Consider the following 22204-nt stretch of genomic DNA (forward strand, 5'->3'; position numbering starts at 1 on the left):
ATTTATACCCAATGTAAATTATATAGCTAAAGCAATAAGATTAATACTTACTGGAATCTCTAAAATTCTCTCATGTGTAGTGATAAGAAGTGAAAAAAATGTAATGAATTTATGTGGTATCATAGTGGTAAAACCAACAAGTATGGTAAAAGTTTAGCAAAGAGACGAAAAGTGTTGCATCAATTTTTTTTGAATCATATAAGGACTCTTTTATTTAGCAGAAGCCTTTTGCAATGTTTTATTGCTTTGACAATAAAAATTATAGTTTTTATTAATTATGTTGATGTATAAATTAATATGTTGTTCTGATTTTATCATTAAAGAAAACAAATTAATTGAGCCTTAAATAAAAAAATATCCAAAAAGCAATAAAAAGAATTAACTAACAATGTTTATTTTAATTTTTGCTTCAGATACGCACACGCACGCGCACACACACACACACACACACACTTACACACATTTTCTGTATATATGTGTGTGTGTGGATGCATGTGTCTGTGTACAGGTACATGTGAGTGCTTGTACTTGTGCGTGTGGAGGCTAGAGGTGAACATTATGTCTTCTTCAATTGCTCTCCATATTTTTAGAGACAGGGGCTTTTCCTTGAACTTGGAACTCAATAACCTGGCTAGGCTGGCTAGCGAGCAAGCCCCAGGATTGACTTCTATGCACTTCCCCAGTGGTGGGGTTGTAGGTCTGTCCAGTCTCACCGGGCTTTTACTTGGGTGCCAGGGATCCGAAACCAAGTTCTCATGCTTGTATGACCAACAACTTACCAAGTACCATCTTACTTGTCCAGGGTGCATTCATTCAAACATCCATTACATACATACATATACATGTGTGTGTGTGTGTGTGTGTGTGTGTGTGTGTGTATGAAAAATTTCAAAACTTGACAATAATTTTATAAATTTTCTATATTATCCATTGTAGAAAAGAGAAAGGTGAGCCCTCATGTTTTATAGTAAGGTATTACTTCGTACTATAATACTGACTCTACTATCATAAAATATTTAAAAGTAAAATATTTTATAAAAGTGAATGATTCATCTCACTCAGTAAACCATCCACCCCAAGATCCACTTTTCTTTTGCATTATCGTCTCCAAGAAGCACCTTTCTGTCACACAGACTCTTAGGGATTTAACATATAACCTCTTCTGTACAGCACCTAGCAGAAGACACATATGGACATCAAAATCATCTTTAATGCTCCCCCGGGCACTGTCAGTTTTCAGCAAGAACTCTGATTTCTAGAATTAGCTCATCCATGTCAAAGTCTGTTACAAAATCGGCTCTCCTAGAAAATTTATGTATCTTGGCAGCTTAACAAAGAAATCCTCGATTTCAGTGAGATCAACAGAACCATTTTTAGAAAATCACTGCCAGACCTGAAGCTAATTTCCTCCTAATTCTACAACATCTGTAAGCCTCCTATAGAAATCTGGGTTTGAATAAGCCCTGAGGCCTAACAAATGGATGGTGATGCTTAAGGAAAATAAACACCAAACACCATTTGAAAGGAAAACCACAAGATAGCATGAAAGAGAATATGGGCTCCAGGCTTTAGAATACTTGACAGTTTTTTTAAACTTCACAGGAAAAAAAAAAAAAGGAGCAAAGTAGTGGGACCATACAGGAAATCTTTACAAAATTGTTTTACTATTGTGAATGATGGTCAGTGATACTCTTGGGGCTCCAATGCACAGATGACGACACACCCAATGTCATGAAAGGAAAATGCAAAGCGGAATGGGACCACAAGTCAGCTGGAAAGGCTGCTGGAGAGGTGACTTCTTCCAAGATTTTAAATTATAGCCAACTTCCAGTTTTCTATTGTTTATTACTTCAGAAAAAGTGGATGATCCTCAGCAGAGAGTAATCTTTTAAAACCACTATGTTTGTTAACTTCTAACACCTCATTGGATACAAAATATAAAAGGGTGATGGGAAGCAGCATCAACATGCCCCTAACAGCCTTTCTGAATGTCACTGTGATAGGAAAGTCACTGATAAGAAGGCTGTGTGATGCCTGCAAGATTCTTGCGATGATCCAGAACTGAGCATTTGGAAGAATATATGTTGTCACTCAAAGCATTGCACATATCTGATAATTAAATTTAATCTTATTTTAATTTGCATGATATTGGTTAATGATAATAATCCTAGGCTTTCTTACACTGTCAATAGAATGTCTAAGTCTAGTAAATTAAGAACACATGGTTTATTAAAGTCCATGGTTAATACAAAGGTAAATGGAGCTACAGTGAATGTTTACTTTGAGGTAATTCTGTTAGCAAGCTCTTTTACAAGTTGTATTGAAAGTTAGCCAAGGACTATTTGAATATTTTCCAGGCCTCATCTCGTGTAATCCTTCATCAGTTCTGCAAGGGCAAATGCTATTATACTACTTTTCAAAGAGAGAAAAAGGCTAGAGCCAGAAGTGAAGTAACCTGCCTGATCTTGCCAAAAACTTGCAGAGTGAGCGGGAAGATAGAATCGATGCCCAGATTTTCAGATTGATGGTTTTGTTGTTATTGACATTTTAAGAGCTAAAATGTGTGTACATGTGGTTTTCCTGCACTTATGTGTGTGCATCACTTGCATGCCTTGTGATCATGAATGCTAGAAGATAGTGATACTGGAGTCCCAGATGGTTGCAGCCTGTCATGTGGGAGCTAGGAATCTTATCTGGATCCTCTGATTGCCAGATCTCCTGTACCCTTTCCCTAAGCTTATGTTTATAATTCCCATGCCATCTGAACTATACAATGAATTCACAAGATGTGGAACCCATTGTTGAATGACTGAAATATTTAAAAGCAGATCGGCAGTCTACATGTCTATTGGGTTGTATTTTACCCAATCTCTTATCTTAACTGGCTACATAGCTTTATCGTCTTTCACTGATATGTACGCAATTCTAAATAATTGGTTCTTGGATCTCTTCAAATGCTTCAACCCTGACCTTTTCCCCAAGTGCCAATTTCTGTTTCAAACTGCTTGCCTGTCATCTCTGCCTGGATGTTCAGCCCACACACAATATGCCTTTTACTGACTTCATTTCTCTTGACAACCCATCCCTTCGACTAGATGTTCTGTGTCTGTCCATCATCTTTCACAGTCCTTTCAGCAATGCAGACCCAGTGAAAATCATTAAAGTGAACTGCATCATTATTCACATAGTACTCATCTTCCTTTTTTTATTGACTGTACCTGTCTATCTTTTTGACTATGACCCTGTCCCTGAAAGTCTGCTCAACGCAATAGGAGCAGGAATGCCACTTGCTGCATTTTTTTAGAATCAGTGCAAGCTCCTGTATAATATTTTATTCATCCTCTGTCTCAAGAAGAGATAGCCCAAGAGCTCCATCTCTCTGGGACTTACAATGACAGGACAAGTAAAGTCAGACTATAGGAGCTCACTCACAGCTGTGCTATGTATCACAAACCCAGCACAGATGCTTGGAAGTGGAAGGCATTGGCACTTGGAGAGAACTAGTTGTCATGTTGAAAGTGTAGATATTTTTTATGCTCACCTTAATGTAAAATCTGTTATAGTGACCTCTATACTTGAATCCTCTGTACCATTATTATTTTTAGAGTATATCTTTATGATTTGGGTTGTTACACAAATATTTTTTTACACACAATATTGGGGTTCAAATCTAGGGCCATGTAAATGACAGGCAAGTATTCCACCACGGTACCATATCCTTATCCCTCTTTTTATTTATTTTTTTTTGAGACACAGTCTCATAATGTTCTTATGAAGTGGCTTAAGTTTTCCTTGTAGCCTGGGCAGGCCCAGAACTTGCCATTCTCCTTTGTTAGACTCCAAAGTAGTTTATAATAGATTATGGGGTCTTACCACCAAGCCAAGCCAAACACATTTATAATGCATTTCTTTTCTCTAGTTTGTTGCTGATCAAGGTGATTTTTTTTGAAGACACATTGGGTTATTTTCTCCTATTCAGACAACATGTCTGATTTCTCAAGTGATCAAATAATGGAATAAAAACTATTAAATTTCTAAAATGCTCTCAGAAAAATAAATTGTCATCAGCTGGAGTCGCCCACTTCTGAGCTGAGTCCTTCTGCATCAATTAACACAATTGAGACAATCTCCAACAGGCACATACATAGGCAAACTAAGTCTAGACAATGCCTCATTACGATCCCCTCCCAGGTGACTGGAAACTGTGCCAAGTTGACAGTCAAAAGTAGCTGTCATATCAGACTACCACTGTATGACTGAGCTATAGCCACACCCCTTCCATTTGAATGATTTTTTAAAAATGTTTTCTCTAGTCACTTTCAAGCATGAAGAAGCAGAGTTAATGAAACATTAAATTCACTTTGAGTCTCAGTTTTGCTAGACAAACAAATGAAAAGACAAGTTTGGTTGAAAAGAAGGACTACCCAAAAAAGAGTTAAAATGATTTATTTTGATGAATTATGGACTCTAACCTTCACAAAGAAGAAAATGGACAAACAGCAAGGGTGAAAAATTTTGGCAAGTTAATCATGAATGGATTGTACCTATTGTTTTAAAATGCTATAATTTTAGCATGATACAGACATTAACTTGGAAAAAGAGTAATAGTTATTAGAGAGTGTGGAAGTCAAACGCTTTTAAATAAACGAGAGTCAAGTTAGCATTAATGACAAATTATAGGGTGTGACTATGAGGATAAGGTGTCATGATCCTCTGCAGCTAGGCTTGCTGTGTGAATACCAACATCTAACAAATTACAGCTAAGTAGACCTAGAAGTCAAGCAATGATTGGGAGTTCAAAGTTTGGATAATACAGAAAGTAGGACTTAAGGTTCTTGGAATGACCACACTAAGTGTAAGGAACTGTGGGTATTGAACTCTAGGATGCATAAAAGAAGGGCGTTTGGTAATAGGAAGATTGGAAAATGGAGTTTATTTTATGTGTGTTGCATATACATATATAAACACATTATACATATATATGTTATATATGTGTGTGTGTGTGTGTGTGTGTGTGTGTGTGTGTATGTACATACACACACATCAATGGCAGCACACATGGGGATGAGCACATGTGCACCTGTGTGCTCATGAATGTGGAGAGAAGGGTTGACCTCAGGTATCTTCCTCTATCACTCTGTCTATATAGACACAGGTTCTCTCACTAGAGATCTCTGATTCAGATGATAGTCTAGCTAGCCAGCTTGCTCAGGGCATCACCTGTCTCTGTGTCCAGAGTTCTGGGATGACAATAGGTGCACCACACTCACTGGCATGTACATTGGTTCTTGGAATCTAAAGACTCCTTTTCATCATTTCAGGGTAACTGCTTTGCCCACTGAGCCATATTTTCAGCCCCAAAATGTAACTAAAAGGAGGAATTTATATAATTATAGACATATAGAATATATATATATATATATATCCTTCAATAAAACTTTTGTGTAGAAATATATCACATCCTTCTTTTGTTCCACAAAAGAATATATAACAGAAATACATACATAGGTAATACATCATGTAATAGAAATCACAAATGTGTCTAGTATAGAATCAGAACATCCAAAGATCAAGTCACTATCCTAAAGTTAGAATTTACCAGAAAATGTCTAAAGGGCAAGTTCCTTTGAACAGATGTGTATAGGTATTTGGAAAAGAGGTCATAATTACACTAAGTACTCAACATGGAACATTATCTTTGTGGTGAGGTAGAAGTATTGTGTTGATTACAAAGAAAAGCAAGGTGATGGTGGAAGACTCAGAATGGAGGGCTTCTGATGTCATGGAGGATCATTAGGGCCACTCGGTCCCTCACCCAGAAGGAGGAGAAACACAATTTCATTTGCACACAGAAGCAATAGCATAGGAAGGACTTTCCACAAGTATTTCTTCTATTTCTAATCCATGTGTCCAATGAGGTTTCCAATTAGGTAAGCAGGCTTACTTTGAGGTTTTAAAAGAGAAGGATGCAAGACACGAATGCAAATAATGATGCCGTTCAAGAGAATAACAAGACAGACAGCTGACTTGGCTGAGAGGAGCATCATTAGCAAAGAGCATGTCTTTGTCTCCCCACCCCCCCCCCCAATCACAGTGAGGCAGTTACCACCTTGGCATTCTCAAGCTATGCTGAGCACAGAGATCTGCATCTGCACTAGGTAGGCCATGAGTCCTGAGATACTGAACTACCATGCTCACTATCTGGGCCTATGCAAGAAAAAAAAGGGGGGGCTTGAGAGTCTCCTCCTTAGTAAAGAATATTCCATGAGTCTGAAAAAAAATCAATGTTGCTTTTTCCTATTATAATGGTGCAATAGTTCATGAAATCTCAGAGACATTACTGCAAGGTAATTAAATATTTCACATAAAACAGGAAGGACTCATATAGCCTAATAGGTTTTCTCTTAAAACACAAAATTCCAACTCCCTACTATGGTCATTTTAGCATTGCTTCTCCTATCTGTTAGCTTGCCATGTGAATACAATCTCTAAAAGCCACCATACTCCAGTTTGTGATTCCTAAAGCCTGTTGATGGGATTTTGAATTAGTCTAGCTGATCTTATCATGCACATATGCCAAACGAAATGAAGACATTAAACGAACAAGTTTGAGATATTTAGATGAGGCTGACAATACCTGGAGTATTTACATTACCTTCCCGATTCATCCCCCTCAGTAAGCTGCACTCATCACCGGGTTCTATGAAACATAGCATCATAGTGGAAGAGGGGTCCAGGGTCCCTATGACCAGTAGAATATCTGAACACTATGATCTTACCATGAATAACTGGTCTGATATCTTGGCAAAACTCCAAAGCAGCAACCAATCAAGAATTATGATCTATTTTAGAAAGAAACTAAACTTTCAAGAGAAAGAGTAAGATGTGAACATCATAATCAATACTGACACCCACTGAGTTAATGAGTTGCTGTCATTACAATAACAATGAGAGAAAAACGTGGAGAAAAGAAACTCTCCAGGCTGTGGTGATTAAGCCTTTAATCGAGAGAACATTTATGCAGGTGAAATGTATTTTAAAAGGCGTGCCTCAAAATAGAATACACTGAAAAGTTAATTTAAGACTCACTCTCTGTATCACACAGACAACTGAATCTTACAAAAGGGTTCTATTGATCCTCAGAAACCAAAGATGCCTGCTGCTCCTGCAGCTTCTAAGGAGACATCACACTCTAGTTTTCTAGTTTCTACTGGCTGGCCTATGAACGCCTTTATATTTTATAGCTCAACTCACATTATGCAAATACGTATGAGAAAAGGTATTTGTCTCTGTGGATATGATTTGAGATTTAAGAATGGGTGGGGAGAGGGGGCAGGCTGATGAGGCACTAAAGTATTATGATAAATGATTTTGCCCTCTGTGTCTTAGTTGCCTCATTGAAAACTGCAGAAAAATATACCTTGTATTATGATCAAAAAGCACTTGCCACAGTATCTGTCACAGAGTTAAACAAAAGTCAACATCCTTTTCCTTTGCTGCACTATGTAGAGAAGAGAATAGCCATCCCTCAGGCATGGGGCTGATGGACCCTCCATTTGGTACCCAGGATGACCTGTTCTGTCCTCCAGTGTTCATACTGTGGTTCATTCTCTTCCACATGGTAGGATCAGTACTCTTGGGATTTCTACTCATTCCCCAAGTAAAGGAACCTCAAGTTCTTATTTTCATTCTTATTCATAAGGAGTTTTAAATATATTAATTCCGAATAGTACTTTCTTCTAGGCAGAAAGGCAGAACTATGCCTTTTTATAATACATATTCAGTGTACTATCTTGTGTATTTGTGCTTATTTTTTAATGCAGAAGTGATTGATACCAGGCTCCTGAGCATGCTAAGCAAAAGATCTATTGCTGATTTACATTTCCAGCTCCAAACATAAATATTCATTGTAAACTCCTATGAAAGTAGATTTGAGATCCTTTGTGAAGACACCATCAATATCAAATAACAAAATATACTGCCTAGTTTTTCTGATGAAACATTTTCAGCCACAACAAACTTTTATTAGTCTACCATTGATCTGTCTGAGTTCAGAGACTGCCTTGCATCAACAAAACCTCAACAATGACAACATCGATAGACATGTTACTGAGGAGGGAGGGATCTCACACCACCCATCCCTAGACAAAGGACTACAAGCAACCATGACTGCCAAGAGACAGAAAGTTATTCTCTCCCTGTGATGGGCACCCTAATTGGGTAGCCAAAACAAAGTGGTTAGCCCTGATGTCATATTCACATAGACAACACTAAATGGACCCAGAATTACACACACACACACACACACACACACACACACACACACACACACCATCAGTTTTAGAGAAAGTTGGGCATGTGAGAGGTTGGAGAAGGGAAAAGAGAAGGGGAGAGTAATGTAATTATAATTTAACTAAGTTTAAAAAACAAGAAAAAAAAACCCTATAGAGTATAGCTAGATCGGCCTTTGTTTTAAAACTCATTTATATGGCTATTGAGAATAGTGGGCTAATTCTATGAAGGCAGTTCTAAGCAACTAAAGTATAACTCTAAGTCCTTGCATCTAATAATGTAACACTGCATTTTAATTTAAAAAATAGACATATGAGGATCTTGTGCTAGCCCACCCTTGTGTTGACTATAAGACTGGATGATTGAATCAACCTTGCATGCTGAGACAGGACTAGGTGCAGAAGGACACTTCCCACAGCAAATCATATTCACAGCTGGGGACTGTGAGTGACAGTTTCATTCTACAATAATTCCTGAATGCTGCATGAACACAGGAGTATGTTATCATTGGAAGAGTATTTTCTTGGTCTATTTCAGAATCAGCTTTATGATGGATAAAGGCTGGCAAAAAAATATTGGTTAGGCATAGGATCAAAAAATGTTCAGATTTAATTTGACTTTTCTAAATACTACTTATCTGCTGCTAGAACAGCTGAGCAGTCATAAGATGGCCATTACTATAGTTATTTTCTGGGTTATTGGACATCTGTGAGCAGTGGGTTTCAAAGATTTCTTTGCACTGCCTTGGTGTAGCTCTGTTTATCTGCTCTTAAGTGTGAGACAAGCTCTGGCTTTGCAATAGACGAAAAAAAAAAGAATAAGATGTAACCCTCACACTTTTAACTTGATCTTCCAACAAAAATCAAGCGTGATACAGGGCTCTATGAACAAGAATGCCATAGCATATTATCGGCGCCTAGAACACATACATTGAAGTCCTTACAACTACTAGTTCCTCAGAATGTGACGTCTTTATAGACATACTCAAAATAAAGCGAGCACATGGCTGAATCCAATAGGACAGGTGTCTATATAAGACTTGGATATGGATATACAGAGGAAGCGAATCTGAAGAGGTAGCTAAAAGTCTGGAACAGATAGATCCTTCCTTCCTAGGGAAAAGGAATATTGCTCACACCTGGTTTACTTCTCGTGTAGCTCAAGCCTATTATGTCTATACTTGGGGGGATCCGACAGGAACATGATGAGTTTGAAGCTAGGCTGGGCTAAACATCTTTCTTTCTTTCTTTCTTTCCTTCCTTTCTTTCTTCAATCATCTCTTATTGGAGGCAAACGATGCATCAGAAACCCTGTGGTATGGGCTAAGAATCTAAAGTCACAGAATATTAGGTACTATAAGCGTTAGTTACTATGAAGGCTGCACATAGTTGAATGGGATTACAGAAAAAGAAATGCTTGCTTTGTGGCAGGAACTGCATCTGATTTTGGTGGTCAAAGAAGAACCAGAGATAGTTCTTACTCTCAGGAAGTCACGGAATTCTGGAAGAGAGAGCTGTATACAGATGCTCGAATAAGACAGTAAATCATGTAACTGATAACAGCACAGAAAAGAGACATTGCAAGTTCACAGAAGAGACACCATCCATGGTGAGTCTTCAAAGAAGACTAAACTATGAAAGATGGCATCCAAAGTTGACTATGAGATTCCAGACATAAGCAAAGATGCAGACTAACAAGGAATGTGTTCTGATGTGGCGAGGGACTGCAACGTATATCTGGTATTTGAAAAGAGTAAACTGAGGCCAGACAAGACACGAGAGAAGGAAAATCCATGGACTGAAAGCCAGATTAGGGGGAAGGGTACAGTGAGTAGAGAAGTGTTGGTAATTTTGCAGTCTAAGCATGTTAAGATGTAAAGAAGGACACGCAAGGATGCTCATTTGGACTTGGAGATGGGTACAGGATATACAGAAGGTCTGGCCTCCTCAATCCTGGTTTCCATTAAGGACCTTGAACAAGTGTGTTCCCCACTCAATGGATTTAAGCCTTGAATCATGGAGGACTGAGAGTATAATGTGGTAATTAAGGAACATTACACCTACTCTCTGTACATATTAGAGCCACGCTAAGAAGGACAGAGAGGTAGGGTGCTGATAAGTGCACCACACCTAAATTCAAAGTTAATTATGGGCTTGCCAGTTTACAAGTCATTCATGTGATTTTTGTCTTAAGAAAAATATAATATGATGTATATGATAATATATGATAATATAATAGATAGGTCTCTATCTGAAGAAGCCTATAACTATTTCTGGTCAATAACAGTTCATTCATTTGGCCATAAATATCAGGCTAAAAGAGGTAAATAACTTATAAACAGCAAGAATCCTAGATATAACAAGAATCCAGGCATCTCTGCTCTAAACACTCCCTTAAATCAATTAATCTATGACAAATCCTACCTCCAAAAGATGCACATTCCTTAAATATGTACCAACAATAGACATTTAAGTGCTTGAAGCTAGGCTTGGAGGCATAGTCTATAATACCAAGACTCAGGAAACTAGGGCAGGAAGGTGGATATATATGGTTAAAGCTAGCCATATATATCTATATGTATAAATGTGTGTGTGTGTGTATATATATATATATATACACACACACACACACACACACACACACACACACACACTCCTGTTGCCTGGATTAAAGGTTCCAAATAGCAGAGATTCTTACTGCTTATGTAAACTGTACATATACTGTGGTCAACTCCCAGCCGTGCTGCCCAAAAGAGACATGAAAGGTATTTTTGTGTTTCTCTTGGTAGGGTCCTCAGAGGTTGTTACGAAAGTCCCCAGCAGAGCCTAACCAAGACCTCTGGATCCTTGGTGAAGGTGTAACTGCTGGTAAGAAAAGGTCTCCACTTCTGCCAGCCGTATGGTGTGCCACAGCCAAGTCCATGTTCAGCAGAACTGAAACCATAGAAGCATGATGACCTAGAGCCGCCAAAACTGTGAGGTAATTTAATTTCCTTATTCTTGAAAAAATAAGTTACATAGGCATTTCATTACTATAAAAAAGGACCATCAACTCATATATTGTCTGTCTGTCTGTTTATATGTATGTATGTATATCTAAACTATGTAACTAGGGACAGTGGACAAGCCCAAGAAATGTATGTTAAAGTAACAACCTTGGTTGTACTGAGGATGGGGAGAATATGGGTTATTCTATACTTCCTTTTGAACTTTTATAAATGCTAATTTTCTCCCATACTCACATTGAAATTTTATAAGAACAAAACCACCAACTTCTCTCAGAAAAATAAGCCCTCATCTTTAATGAAATCGCTTTCATTTACAATTTATCTGGAAAGCCATATGGGAGTTCTGTGAATGCTGACAATAAAAACAGCAGCTTACTGCAAATAACTTCAACCGTTTCAAACACAAATTAAGTCAAGCAATGATACAAATGGAGGACATAAGACACCAATAAATAAACCGTGGCCACCCGCTCTGTACAGTCACAGTGAAGACACCACAGGCTTTATCAGGTACTAGCCAGAAGCCCTCAGTTTAATGACCCTAGGTTGGTGTCTCACCCCATTAGTTAGCCCATTAAAAAAAGTAATTCATCCCCTCCTCAGTTCTTAAAAGAAAAAAATTTCATGTATTCATGGAACTTATTAAATAAAATTATACAATTAAATTACCCAACACAATCTCTCTGGTTTTATTGCTTTTCATTTAAAAAAATTCCTGTGGTATTAAAGGTCCAAGTTGATTTCCAGTCTTGTAAGCTCTCTGTAACTCTTTTTGTTTATATGCAAGAAGCACACTTGCCCTCCTCACTTTTATTATTCTTTGAACCCTTTAGAGATATTCCCACAAGTACTCAATGTCAAGGTCCTAACAGTTCTAAATGCATAGGCACAGCAGCATAAACCTGCAATCCCAGCGCTATGGCATCAAAACCAGGAAGACTGGAAGTTTGAGGCTAGCTCAGGCTACATAGGCAAAACTTGTCTCAAAACAAATCACCAATATATGACAAAGAATAAAAACCTATAACTTGTTTTACTCACATCAATAGGGTAGCTATCTCTTAGACCAAGGGCTCTCAGCCTTCCTAGTTCTGTGACTCTTTAATAATTATAGTTCCTCAAGTTGTGGTGATCCTCAACTATAAAATTATTTTCATTGCTACTTCATAACTGTAATTTTCCAACTGTTATGACTCATAATATAAATATCTGAGTTTTCTGATGATCTCAGGTGACTTCTGTGAAAGGGCCATTCAATCTCAAAGGGCTCATGACCCACAGGTTAGAACCACTGCCTTGGACACTTCAGAACAAGCAAAAACTGTTCCTGTGTTTTTACAACTATTGACAGTTTGCAGTGGATGTAGACAATATCCACATACTGAGTTAACTCACATTTTTGTTTCTCTTTTGGAGCTGAACTGAAAAGTCTACTAAAATTCTAAGTAGATATAGTTAGAATATCAGGGAAAGTCTTCATGAAAATCAGAAGTTGTCATTAAGACATTTATGAAAGTCTTGATCTAATTTATTATTTTAAATAAAACTAAAAACACAGGAACTGGGTTCAAAATTAATCCTCATGGTTTATTTAATGAATTCACAGACAAATTACTTGACTTAGGAACTGTTCTGTAGTAACAGTTACTCTTACTATAATTAATATTTAGTGTTACTGAAAGGTAATAATAAAAGCCATTGCAGGGATGTTACAAGATAAAATAATGTATTTAAATAATATAACACATTTGCAGTACAAACTGGGTCTTCTATGCTATTGTTATTATAACAACCTTGACTCCTATCTTTCCTCTAGGCTCATCATTACCATTTTCCAAAGGTTCAACAATAAATCACATTATAAACACACAGTGAAGAATCCTATATAAACAAGTACTAAAACTGTGACTTTTATTGGGAAAACAATTATAAAATGACAAAGCAATGTTTTGCCTAATCTTAATAGCAAGACAATTCTGAGATGGATTTCACTATTTAGTCCAGGAGAACTTAAAATGGGCATAAAGCAGAGTCTAGTCTCGAATTCATAACCTTCCTCCCTCACCCTCCAAAATTCCAAAATGCAAGAATTACACTCAAACATTCAGTACCACCCTGGCTCAAACTGATCTTTTAAGATTTTAATTGATTTCCTATATGTACTTTACCTGCCAAACAGATCCTTCAAAGAGGTCGTTTAGCAATTACAACACCTGTAATGTTTGTTCTTTTATTCTGAAAGATACTGAAGGAATTTCCAATTAAAGCATGGCTATGACCTGAGTTAGTTGCATTGCACTCTCAGACTATGTTTTGCATCGCTAGTATTTAAGATTTTCAGAATCCTCATTCCAGTGCCCTTCTAAAGTCAAGACTTTCAAGCACAGTAGTATCTCACTCCATGTGTGGTATGATGTAACTCTAGAAAGAGTTATGCCTCACATGACGTTTATATATTTATTCACCATGGGACCAGCCAGCTTTGGTAATTAGTTGAGGGGAAGTTCAGCATCAGTACATAAACCTGAGAAGTGGGCAGAGTACCAAAGGTGACATCACAGGTAGTTTTTATATGTCCCTAGTATTTTTCATTTAACTCTCTTTACTTAAAGCTAAGATCTATGAGCAAAAAGACAGGCCATTGGATTATGAAATGAAGTAATGACATTTACTTTATCTTCACCTTATCCTATTTCTTTTTTATTTGCTTTTAATGACTATTGAAAGCTAATAAGCTAATGAAGAAAATACTTAAGGTATGGCACTATCTATACTGATTCTGTGATTAAGCTAGAGCAAACCAACCTGGAATAGAACAAGTCATTATAGTGTACACAGACTGAAAGCAAACATAATCAACCTGACCCATAAAATATTTGCTTGCCATCTTAGGAGAAATGTGTTGACTTTTTTTTTTTTTCCTGTACAGAGCAGATATGGGAACAGCCAAGGCTTCCCACTCTCATTCATGTTTTCTCACACAATTCATTACAATGTTCCGGGCTTCTCTTTGTAATGGCAATGCTGTGCACATTACTATCAATGGTAGACTTAGATACTCAGTGTGATTAGTCTCTTCTTTCTTCACTGTTTGAAGAGCAGCTGTCTCATTTCCATCCTTTAGACACACCCATGGACTTCTAAACTCCTACTGTATTTTAGAATCATTTGTCTCATGGTTTATCAGCATTTTGTACTTTACCTCAATCTCAATTTTAGCTTATACCCGATCTTCACCACTTAAGACATTAAATATATATATATATATATTCATAAGTGGTGGCATATGCCTGTAATCTCAATAACTCAGAATGACCGAGACAGGCTAAAGGAGTCCAAGGTTAGACTACATTCCAAGATCCTATATCAAAAGCCAACCAACAAACTAGACAAACAAAACAAGAGCATATCTTTTCAGATCCAATCAGCCAGTTGTCAGTTCTGGGAAAATGTACTTTTTCTACTCTTCGATACAAGCCACGGTGTCAGGCATCAGAATGCATGTGCACTCTTGAATTTACTATAAACTAATTGTTTCAAGTGTTAACTGCCTAACCTTTAAGTTATATAAAGAATCCTTAGTACCAAAAAGAATAAAGTGGAAACATCCAGATTTAAGATTTTATGCTTTATATTCTTAAAGCAAGGTATAGAAAAAGTATAGAAAAGTTATTAACTCATATTATTGCCCTTGTAAAGGAATTGCATATAAAATATACATTAAAAAGTTTTAAAATTCACTAAGTAGAAGATATCTCACTTCCAATGCCCAAAAGATTGAAATAAACATTTCAACAAAGGAGCCATGCATCTATTAAAAATACTTGTAAGAGAATCCTAGAATTATCAAACATCGCTGACAGGAATAGCACTATGTGGCAATTTGGAAGACAGGAAATTATTTAGAAAGTTAAGCAAATTTATAATGAGACCTAGACACTAAATATCTAGGTATCGGTCAGGGAGAAATATAACACATACTCCAAGACAGATTTACCCATGAATGTTTATAGAAGCATTATTCTAAATAGTTCGAGTATAGGCATAATTAAATTGTCCACCAACTGGTGAATGAATAACACGCTACACCATCAGTATCCACTTCATGGTATGTCATTCGGCATGAAGAAATAAACTAGTGGGATCTACTACATGCTTGAACCTCAGTAGCATACTTAGTGAAAGAAATGACAGTCTGAAGACTACGGACTGTAGGAACCCACTCATGTAAAGTATACAGTTGAGTTTCTACAGAGGGATAGAACTAGAAATTCCAAGTATTTTCCTACCCTTCTATACCAATGTTAACAGCACCTTTTGTATTTCACAGGTATTTCCTTGTAAAAGACAGGCTAAGAGAGTCCATGGTTAGCCTAGGTTACAGGCAGCTACAGCCTGCTTGTCTGTACAGACTTGTACAACAAAATACCATAGACTTAGTATCTTAGAAACAGCATCAATTTGTTTCTCAATTGTAGAGGCTGGAAAACCAGAACTCTTTGAGCCAGTAGATATGGTGTCTGGTGATGTCCTGCTTCTTGTCACAGACAGAGATTTACTTACTTACTTACTTACTTACTTACTTACTTACTTACTTACTTACTTACTTATTTATTTGGTTAGTTAGTTACTTAGAACTTCACACTGAAAGGGATAGTTAGCTCTCTGGATATCTAGTTCAGTGGATCTCAACCTTATAATGCTGTGACCCTTTAATACAGTTCCTTATGTTGTAGTGATCCACAGCCATAAAATTATTATATTGCTACTTCATAACTAATTTTGCTACTGCTATGAATCATAATGTACTTACATTATAATTTACATTAGAATCATAATTTACATTACATCTGATATGCAGGATACCAAAGGGGCTGAAACCCATAGGTTATGAACTGCTGTCCTTGTTTGTCCAGGAATTCATTATGCAAACTCAGGTTCTTGCATATCTATCTATGATGGTTAATTATTACTGTCAATCTGCCTGGATTAAGGAGCAAGGCATTCTGAAGCACACTTCTGGATATGCCTCTGGGGGGCTTTTCCACAGGAACTTAGGTCCTCAGAGTCCTGACCTTATGCATGAATTAATCCTTTTGTGGATTTATAGGAGGCCATTACTAGCACTTGTGAAAAGGAGACAATGGGTTTTCTTAAAGAATATAACTAGGGGATGGGAGGCATGTCTTTCAGTCCATGTCCTCTCCTCTGTCACTGCTGTTTCTTTCTGGCACACTAAACTGCTCTGCTCTGCTTTTCCTGCCAAAACAGAAGTCACACTCTGAACCCACAGACCAAAATAAATCTTTCCTCTATTAAGATGTTTTCTAATGAGGAAAAGGTAGCAAAATTAGTCTCTCAGACAGAGCAGAGCAACTCAACCATCATCTGCACCTTGATCTGGCCTTTGTCCTTGCCCTCACTCTGTGTACATGTGCTTCAACCTCCCCATCATTGTTTCTACCTTCTTAGCCTCCCACTGTAGTCTCCTGTTCCCATAACCTAGCATTTCCCCTTATCGCTTCATGGAAATGACGTCAGATAAGGTTACTGGTAAGAAACAAATGCTGGAGTCATTTCTCCAAGTGCTGTGGTCCATTCACTCTTATCTCCATTTCCAGTGTCTCAGTAACTCTGGTTGTCCCTCACTCTTTATATCAGAGCTGAATTTATGTCCTCAATGGCTTTATCTTCTTTATTTATTCTTTATATGTCGTGGATGCATGTTAAGGGGCTTGGTTTCTCATTTTACACAGAAATTCAAATGTGATTTTAGTGTGCAGAGTGATGATGTGCATAGTAATTTAACACATTTTAATTACTACCAAAATAAGCCTTAGGCATGCTCAAGGCCAGCTCCTCTGAGATGTGCTCAGGTTGGGACACTTACCTTAGTTAGATTTGTGCTGTTTGCATTAATATTAACTTGGAGACTGAGATAATAGTTTTTCACAGTTCTACCCAGTGAGTGCTTCCCCCAACTGACGACGTCATTCTGCCCAGTGACATCGTCACCAGCTGCATCTCTTACATTGGTTCAAGAGAGTTCATTCTAAAATACAATGATAGTGTGTGCTTTTGCTTTGATATTTAAAAATGAATCAAAAGAGAAAAATCATATAATCATTTACTACCCAAATGACTAAACCTGACACCCTACTTCCTTTATTTCCTGTCATTCTTACCTAACTGTAATTTTGCTACTGTTATAAATCATAACATAAATATCTGTGTTTTCTGGTGCTCTTATGTGGCCACTGTGAAAGGGTCATGCAACCCCCCAAAGTGGTCTCAACCCCACAGGCTGAGAACCACTACTAGAATATATACACAGAAGACCAGGTGAAGACCCCTGCAAGCCCTATGAATGCTACTCCAGTCTCTGTGAGTCGATATGGGCCTTGCTCAGCTGATTCAGAGGGCCTTGTTTACCTGGTATCCTCCATCCCCATTTACCAACCTCTTCTAAGCTTCTTTGTTCTTCTTCTCACAATTCCTTCTGACTCCTCCCTAGGCTGTCAGAACATCTCAGGCTTTTTTAAAGAACCTGTTGAAGTTACACTGTTTTTGCAAGTCTTTCTTTAGACATTAGCTGTCCAGTTTATTAGCAGAGTTCTTGCATGTTTCCAATCTGCTTCAGTGTTTACTCATACTGTAATTTCAGATGACAAAGGACAGAGAGTTACAGTGGGTTCAAACAGAAAGTAAAGGCACTGTCATAGCTTGAAGCAATATTATACTTTACACACGTCATTGCTAGTTGCTGTCAGCCCATGGGCATTCATTTTCAATTTAGTAGCAAGAAGTATTTAGCTACTCCTTACTGCCTACCTGTAATTTTAACTATAAGTTATTAAAAAACGAATCTAAAGGATTAATCATAAATAAGTTGGGGAGCTGGAGAGATGGCTCAGTGGTTAAGAGCACTGGTTTCTCTTCCAGAGGACAAAAGTTCAAGTCCCCATGTGGGGCTCACAATTATCTGTAATTTCCATTCCAGGACATCTGATGCCCTTTTCTGGCCTCTGTGTGACCTGTGTTGTATAGATATATATGCAGACAAAACATACATATAAAATAAATAATTATTAAATAAAAACAAGTAGAATATTTGGCTATTCAAGCTAGATAGATCTGCTGTTATATCAGTGTATTTTACTTATACAGAGCTTTTTATGGAACAGAAGAAATATAAAAAGTACCACTGAGTTGGGGAAAAAAAAAAAAACAGTATAACTTAAACAGAAGGATGTTTGGTGTTCTTTTTTTTTTTTTTTTAAACATTTTCTATGGCATCCCAATACTCTTTAAACAGTATCACAATTTTTGCAGCATTTAACTGTTTCTTTTTAACACCACATCTCCTTTTTAAAGCCACATTTCTGTATCTTAGAAGCTCATCTGGTCATTTGTGCGATTTATCTGAGAAGAATTTATTGAATTCCTTTAGTGTGGCAGGCATTGGGGATAAAAAACAGAGGTCTACACTCAGGAATCTCACATTTTCTGAGCAAAAGAAACATGTAAAAACCTAACTGCAGATATGACTGCACAACAGAAAGATGAGTAGCATGTTGGAGGGAGATATGCTATAAAAATCAGCAGAAGAGTTGGTGCTAAGATGGAATCACTGGCTTCATAAATGCTATACAATCTGGCGTGTGTGTATGTGTGTGTGTGTGTGTGTGTGTGTGTGTGTGTGTGTGTGTGTGTACTAAATTCTCCCCATTGTTGTCTGCCTGTTTCTTACTATGTAAGATTTAAGGTGCTGGGATGAAAAAGTTAAGATATCTCAAAGAGAATGAGTTTTTATATGCGTTCAATCATAGTAATTTCTTCTTGGTTGATTATAAGTGAAAAAATGTATCTTCTATCTGTACTTGTTTATCATACTTTTGTGTGTGTGTGTGTATGTATGTGTGGGTTTTTTTTTTTTAATTTTCGAGACAGGGTTTCTCTGTGTAGCTTTGTACCTTTCCTGGAACTCATTCTGTAATCTAGGCTGGCCTCGAACTCACAGAGATCCACCTGCTTCTGCCTCCCAAGTGCTGGGATTAAAGGCATAAGCCACCACCACCCAGCACTTATAATACTTTTAACAGGCATTACAACCAAGAAAACTGTCTAAAACAACAGGAAGTTTAACAGAAAGCTATACATAACTACACTGTTTTAGAACTTTCATTTTTAAATGATACATACCTTGATTCATATTGTAGACACAGAGTTTTAAAACAGCTTTAGAATTAGAACCACTATCTCTTCCAGAAAACATTAACACTATAATATTATTTCTATGTAATTTAAACAAGTGAATAATGTATCATTTGGACTCCTTAAACAACATAATTTTTTTTCATAGAATTACCAAAAGTTGAGTTTCATAAACAATTCCTTCCAAGTATGACAAGTCACAATTTGTTCTAACTTAAAGATATTGACATTGGTTTATACTAATATTTGATGATGCTCTGCCTTGGAACCCATTTTGTATATTCAAATGCTGATATTTTGATAGGCAATTTCATATACTAGTTCTTAGTGTCCTGTACGTTAGAGTATCCAGAGAGTTAGTTGAACCTTAGATCACTGGGCCCAGCTCCAGAATCTCTAGCTTTCTAAGACTTGGGTGGGTCTAAAATTTGCATCTCTAACCTGTTCTCAAGTGCTACTATAGTCTTTTCATCATGGGGTGGGAGTCAATGTTTTTGTAAGCCCAAATTTATTAGATACCTGTTTAGATCTATCTGTTGGTCTGAAATCCATCAGTTGGAATCCAGTGTCAGCCTTAAAAATGAAGAAAAGTGGGGGTTCTATCACAATGTCATTATCTTTAATATTTTCCACTGCCAAGTAGCAATACATAGACAATTAGGTCTAACATGTAGCCCATACATTGGATGTCCTTTCCCCTAATCTCTGTCTCCTCCTCCATACTCCATCTTCATAAAATCCTTAAGGTCAGGTCCTGGTTCCACAGCCTGGGTGCCTCCCAAACAGTTCAAGCTATTCAATTGTCTCACTTATCCAGAGGGCCTGATCCAGCTGGGGGCTCCACAGCCTTTGGTTCATAATTCATGTGCTTCCATTCGTTTGGCTATTTGTCCCTGTGCTTTTCCAATCTTGGTCTCAACAATTCATGCTCTTACAGTCCCTCCTCTTTCTCGACAATAAAACACAAATCTAATAAATAACAACAACAATAAAAATCCTTAAAGTACTTGGGCTCTTGCCTCATTTTATTTGCTTACCTTCCAAAGAGGTCCCTTTTGCTAGCCTAAAAGAATATATACACTAAATGAATAGATTATCTATGTATATTCACTAAAACAGCTTTTGTTAAAGCCTCAGTGTATGGTGATCATGACTTCATTTGCACTGATGGCTACCTATTATAAGAGAGATAGAAAGTATTTTGGAAGAAGCATACTCTCCAAGAACATGACCTTGACCTGGTACTGCAGGGAAAAAGGCAATCAGTTTAGCTAAGAACACATCAGACACAAAAACAGCAAGTCAAAGCTCTGAGATAGAAATTGGTTTATGTTGTTCAAAGGATGGAGAAAAGTCCAGGGGTTAGGAATGAAGTTAGTGTAATATTCACTGATCAGATAGATATGAAAATGAATTCAGAGTGGAGAGGGGAGAAATGTTTTCACACACAGATACATGCTTCACATGCACACACAAAGATGTGCACACATATACATACAGAGAGACTATACAGACTGGGATAATGGATAGAGAAAGATGAGAGCTGAGATTGTTACTTCTGTTTAACATGACTTAAGGTGCTGATGGAGAATGTGTCAGAAGGAACTAAAAACTAATATCAGAACTCACTACTTCCCTTTTGTTTATAGCTGTAGAAAATACAATAAACTGTACATACTCTTATTTCACAATGTGGCTATCTCAAGTTTTAAGATGTTTTTTTATCATAAATAATCAACTAAATAACTCTTCTATGTACTGATATTGCTTATAGAAATGTGCAAAGTCTTTTTCCTCAATAAAAATAAAGTGGAGTGAAATGCTGAAGAAATCAAGATCAGAAATATATTTTACATTAGTTGACAAAAACACTGATCTGAAATAATGATGATTCTGATAAAAGTCAACAGAACAGTTACAGTAAAAAAAGACTATATCTGAAATACACACACACACACACACACACACACACACACACACACACACACACGTCCTCCTTAAGGAACTGGAGATAATGGGGAACAAGATATTAGCCTAAAGCAAGAGCTGTATGTCTTCAACATACTCTCAAGAGAAGCATCAAGCTTATTGTACTTATTGTAATTGATGGTTTGAAATGCATTTTTATACTTGTGTGCTTAGCCTCCAGGTAAATCTAAGTGCATCTGAATTGATGGAAAAACATTAACATGTTTGTTCTTTTCTTCAAATTAGGAAAATAAGTATACGCTTTTAAATTTTCTCTTATAGCAACTGAAATTTTAAGAGTTTTCTATCAATATATTTTTTCAATATTACCAAGCTACAATATTCTAGCAAATAAAACTGTCTTGGTTTTTAAAATATTACAAAGTAGAAGTTACAGTTTATGCAGCAAATCTCTCGTGATCTTCTTGATGGAATGACTTTATGTACATCAGCATCTTACGTGCTGATACAGTTACCTGTCGGCATCCACTGTCACATCATGAACTCCTCTCTGTAGGACATCCCTGGAAGTTGCTGTGTCTGGTACTCGGTTCAGACTTCTGGTATACAGGTTGAGTCCACCATCTGTCATGTACCTGAAAGGAATTGCCAACATGACATTATCAACAGACAATTAAATGACCTTATTATCCACATGATGTAATAAACCTACCATCTTGGGAATTTTTCAGTAACTACTCAAAACAAACTCTATTAAACCAT

The 22204-nt window shown here is 37.1% G+C and overlaps 1 protein-coding gene across 1 annotated transcript in view; it reads right to left on the reverse strand.

Annotated features, from left to right (window-relative positions):
• The window catches only part of Nav3 (neuron navigator 3), a 762474-nt gene that overhangs the window by 114447 nt on the left and 625823 nt on the right, over positions 1-22204 (reverse strand). The window contains exon 13 of the mRNA XM_036169458.1: positions 21958-22077. Within this exon, the coding sequence (XP_036025351.1) occupies positions 21958-22077 (120 nt within the window). The remainder of the gene's footprint in view (positions 1-21957; positions 22078-22204) is intronic.

This window comes from Onychomys torridus, chromosome 20 (assembly GCF_903995425.1).
Source record: "Onychomys torridus chromosome 20, mOncTor1.1, whole genome shotgun sequence".
NCBI lineage: Eukaryota > Metazoa > Chordata > Mammalia > Rodentia > Cricetidae > Onychomys > Onychomys torridus.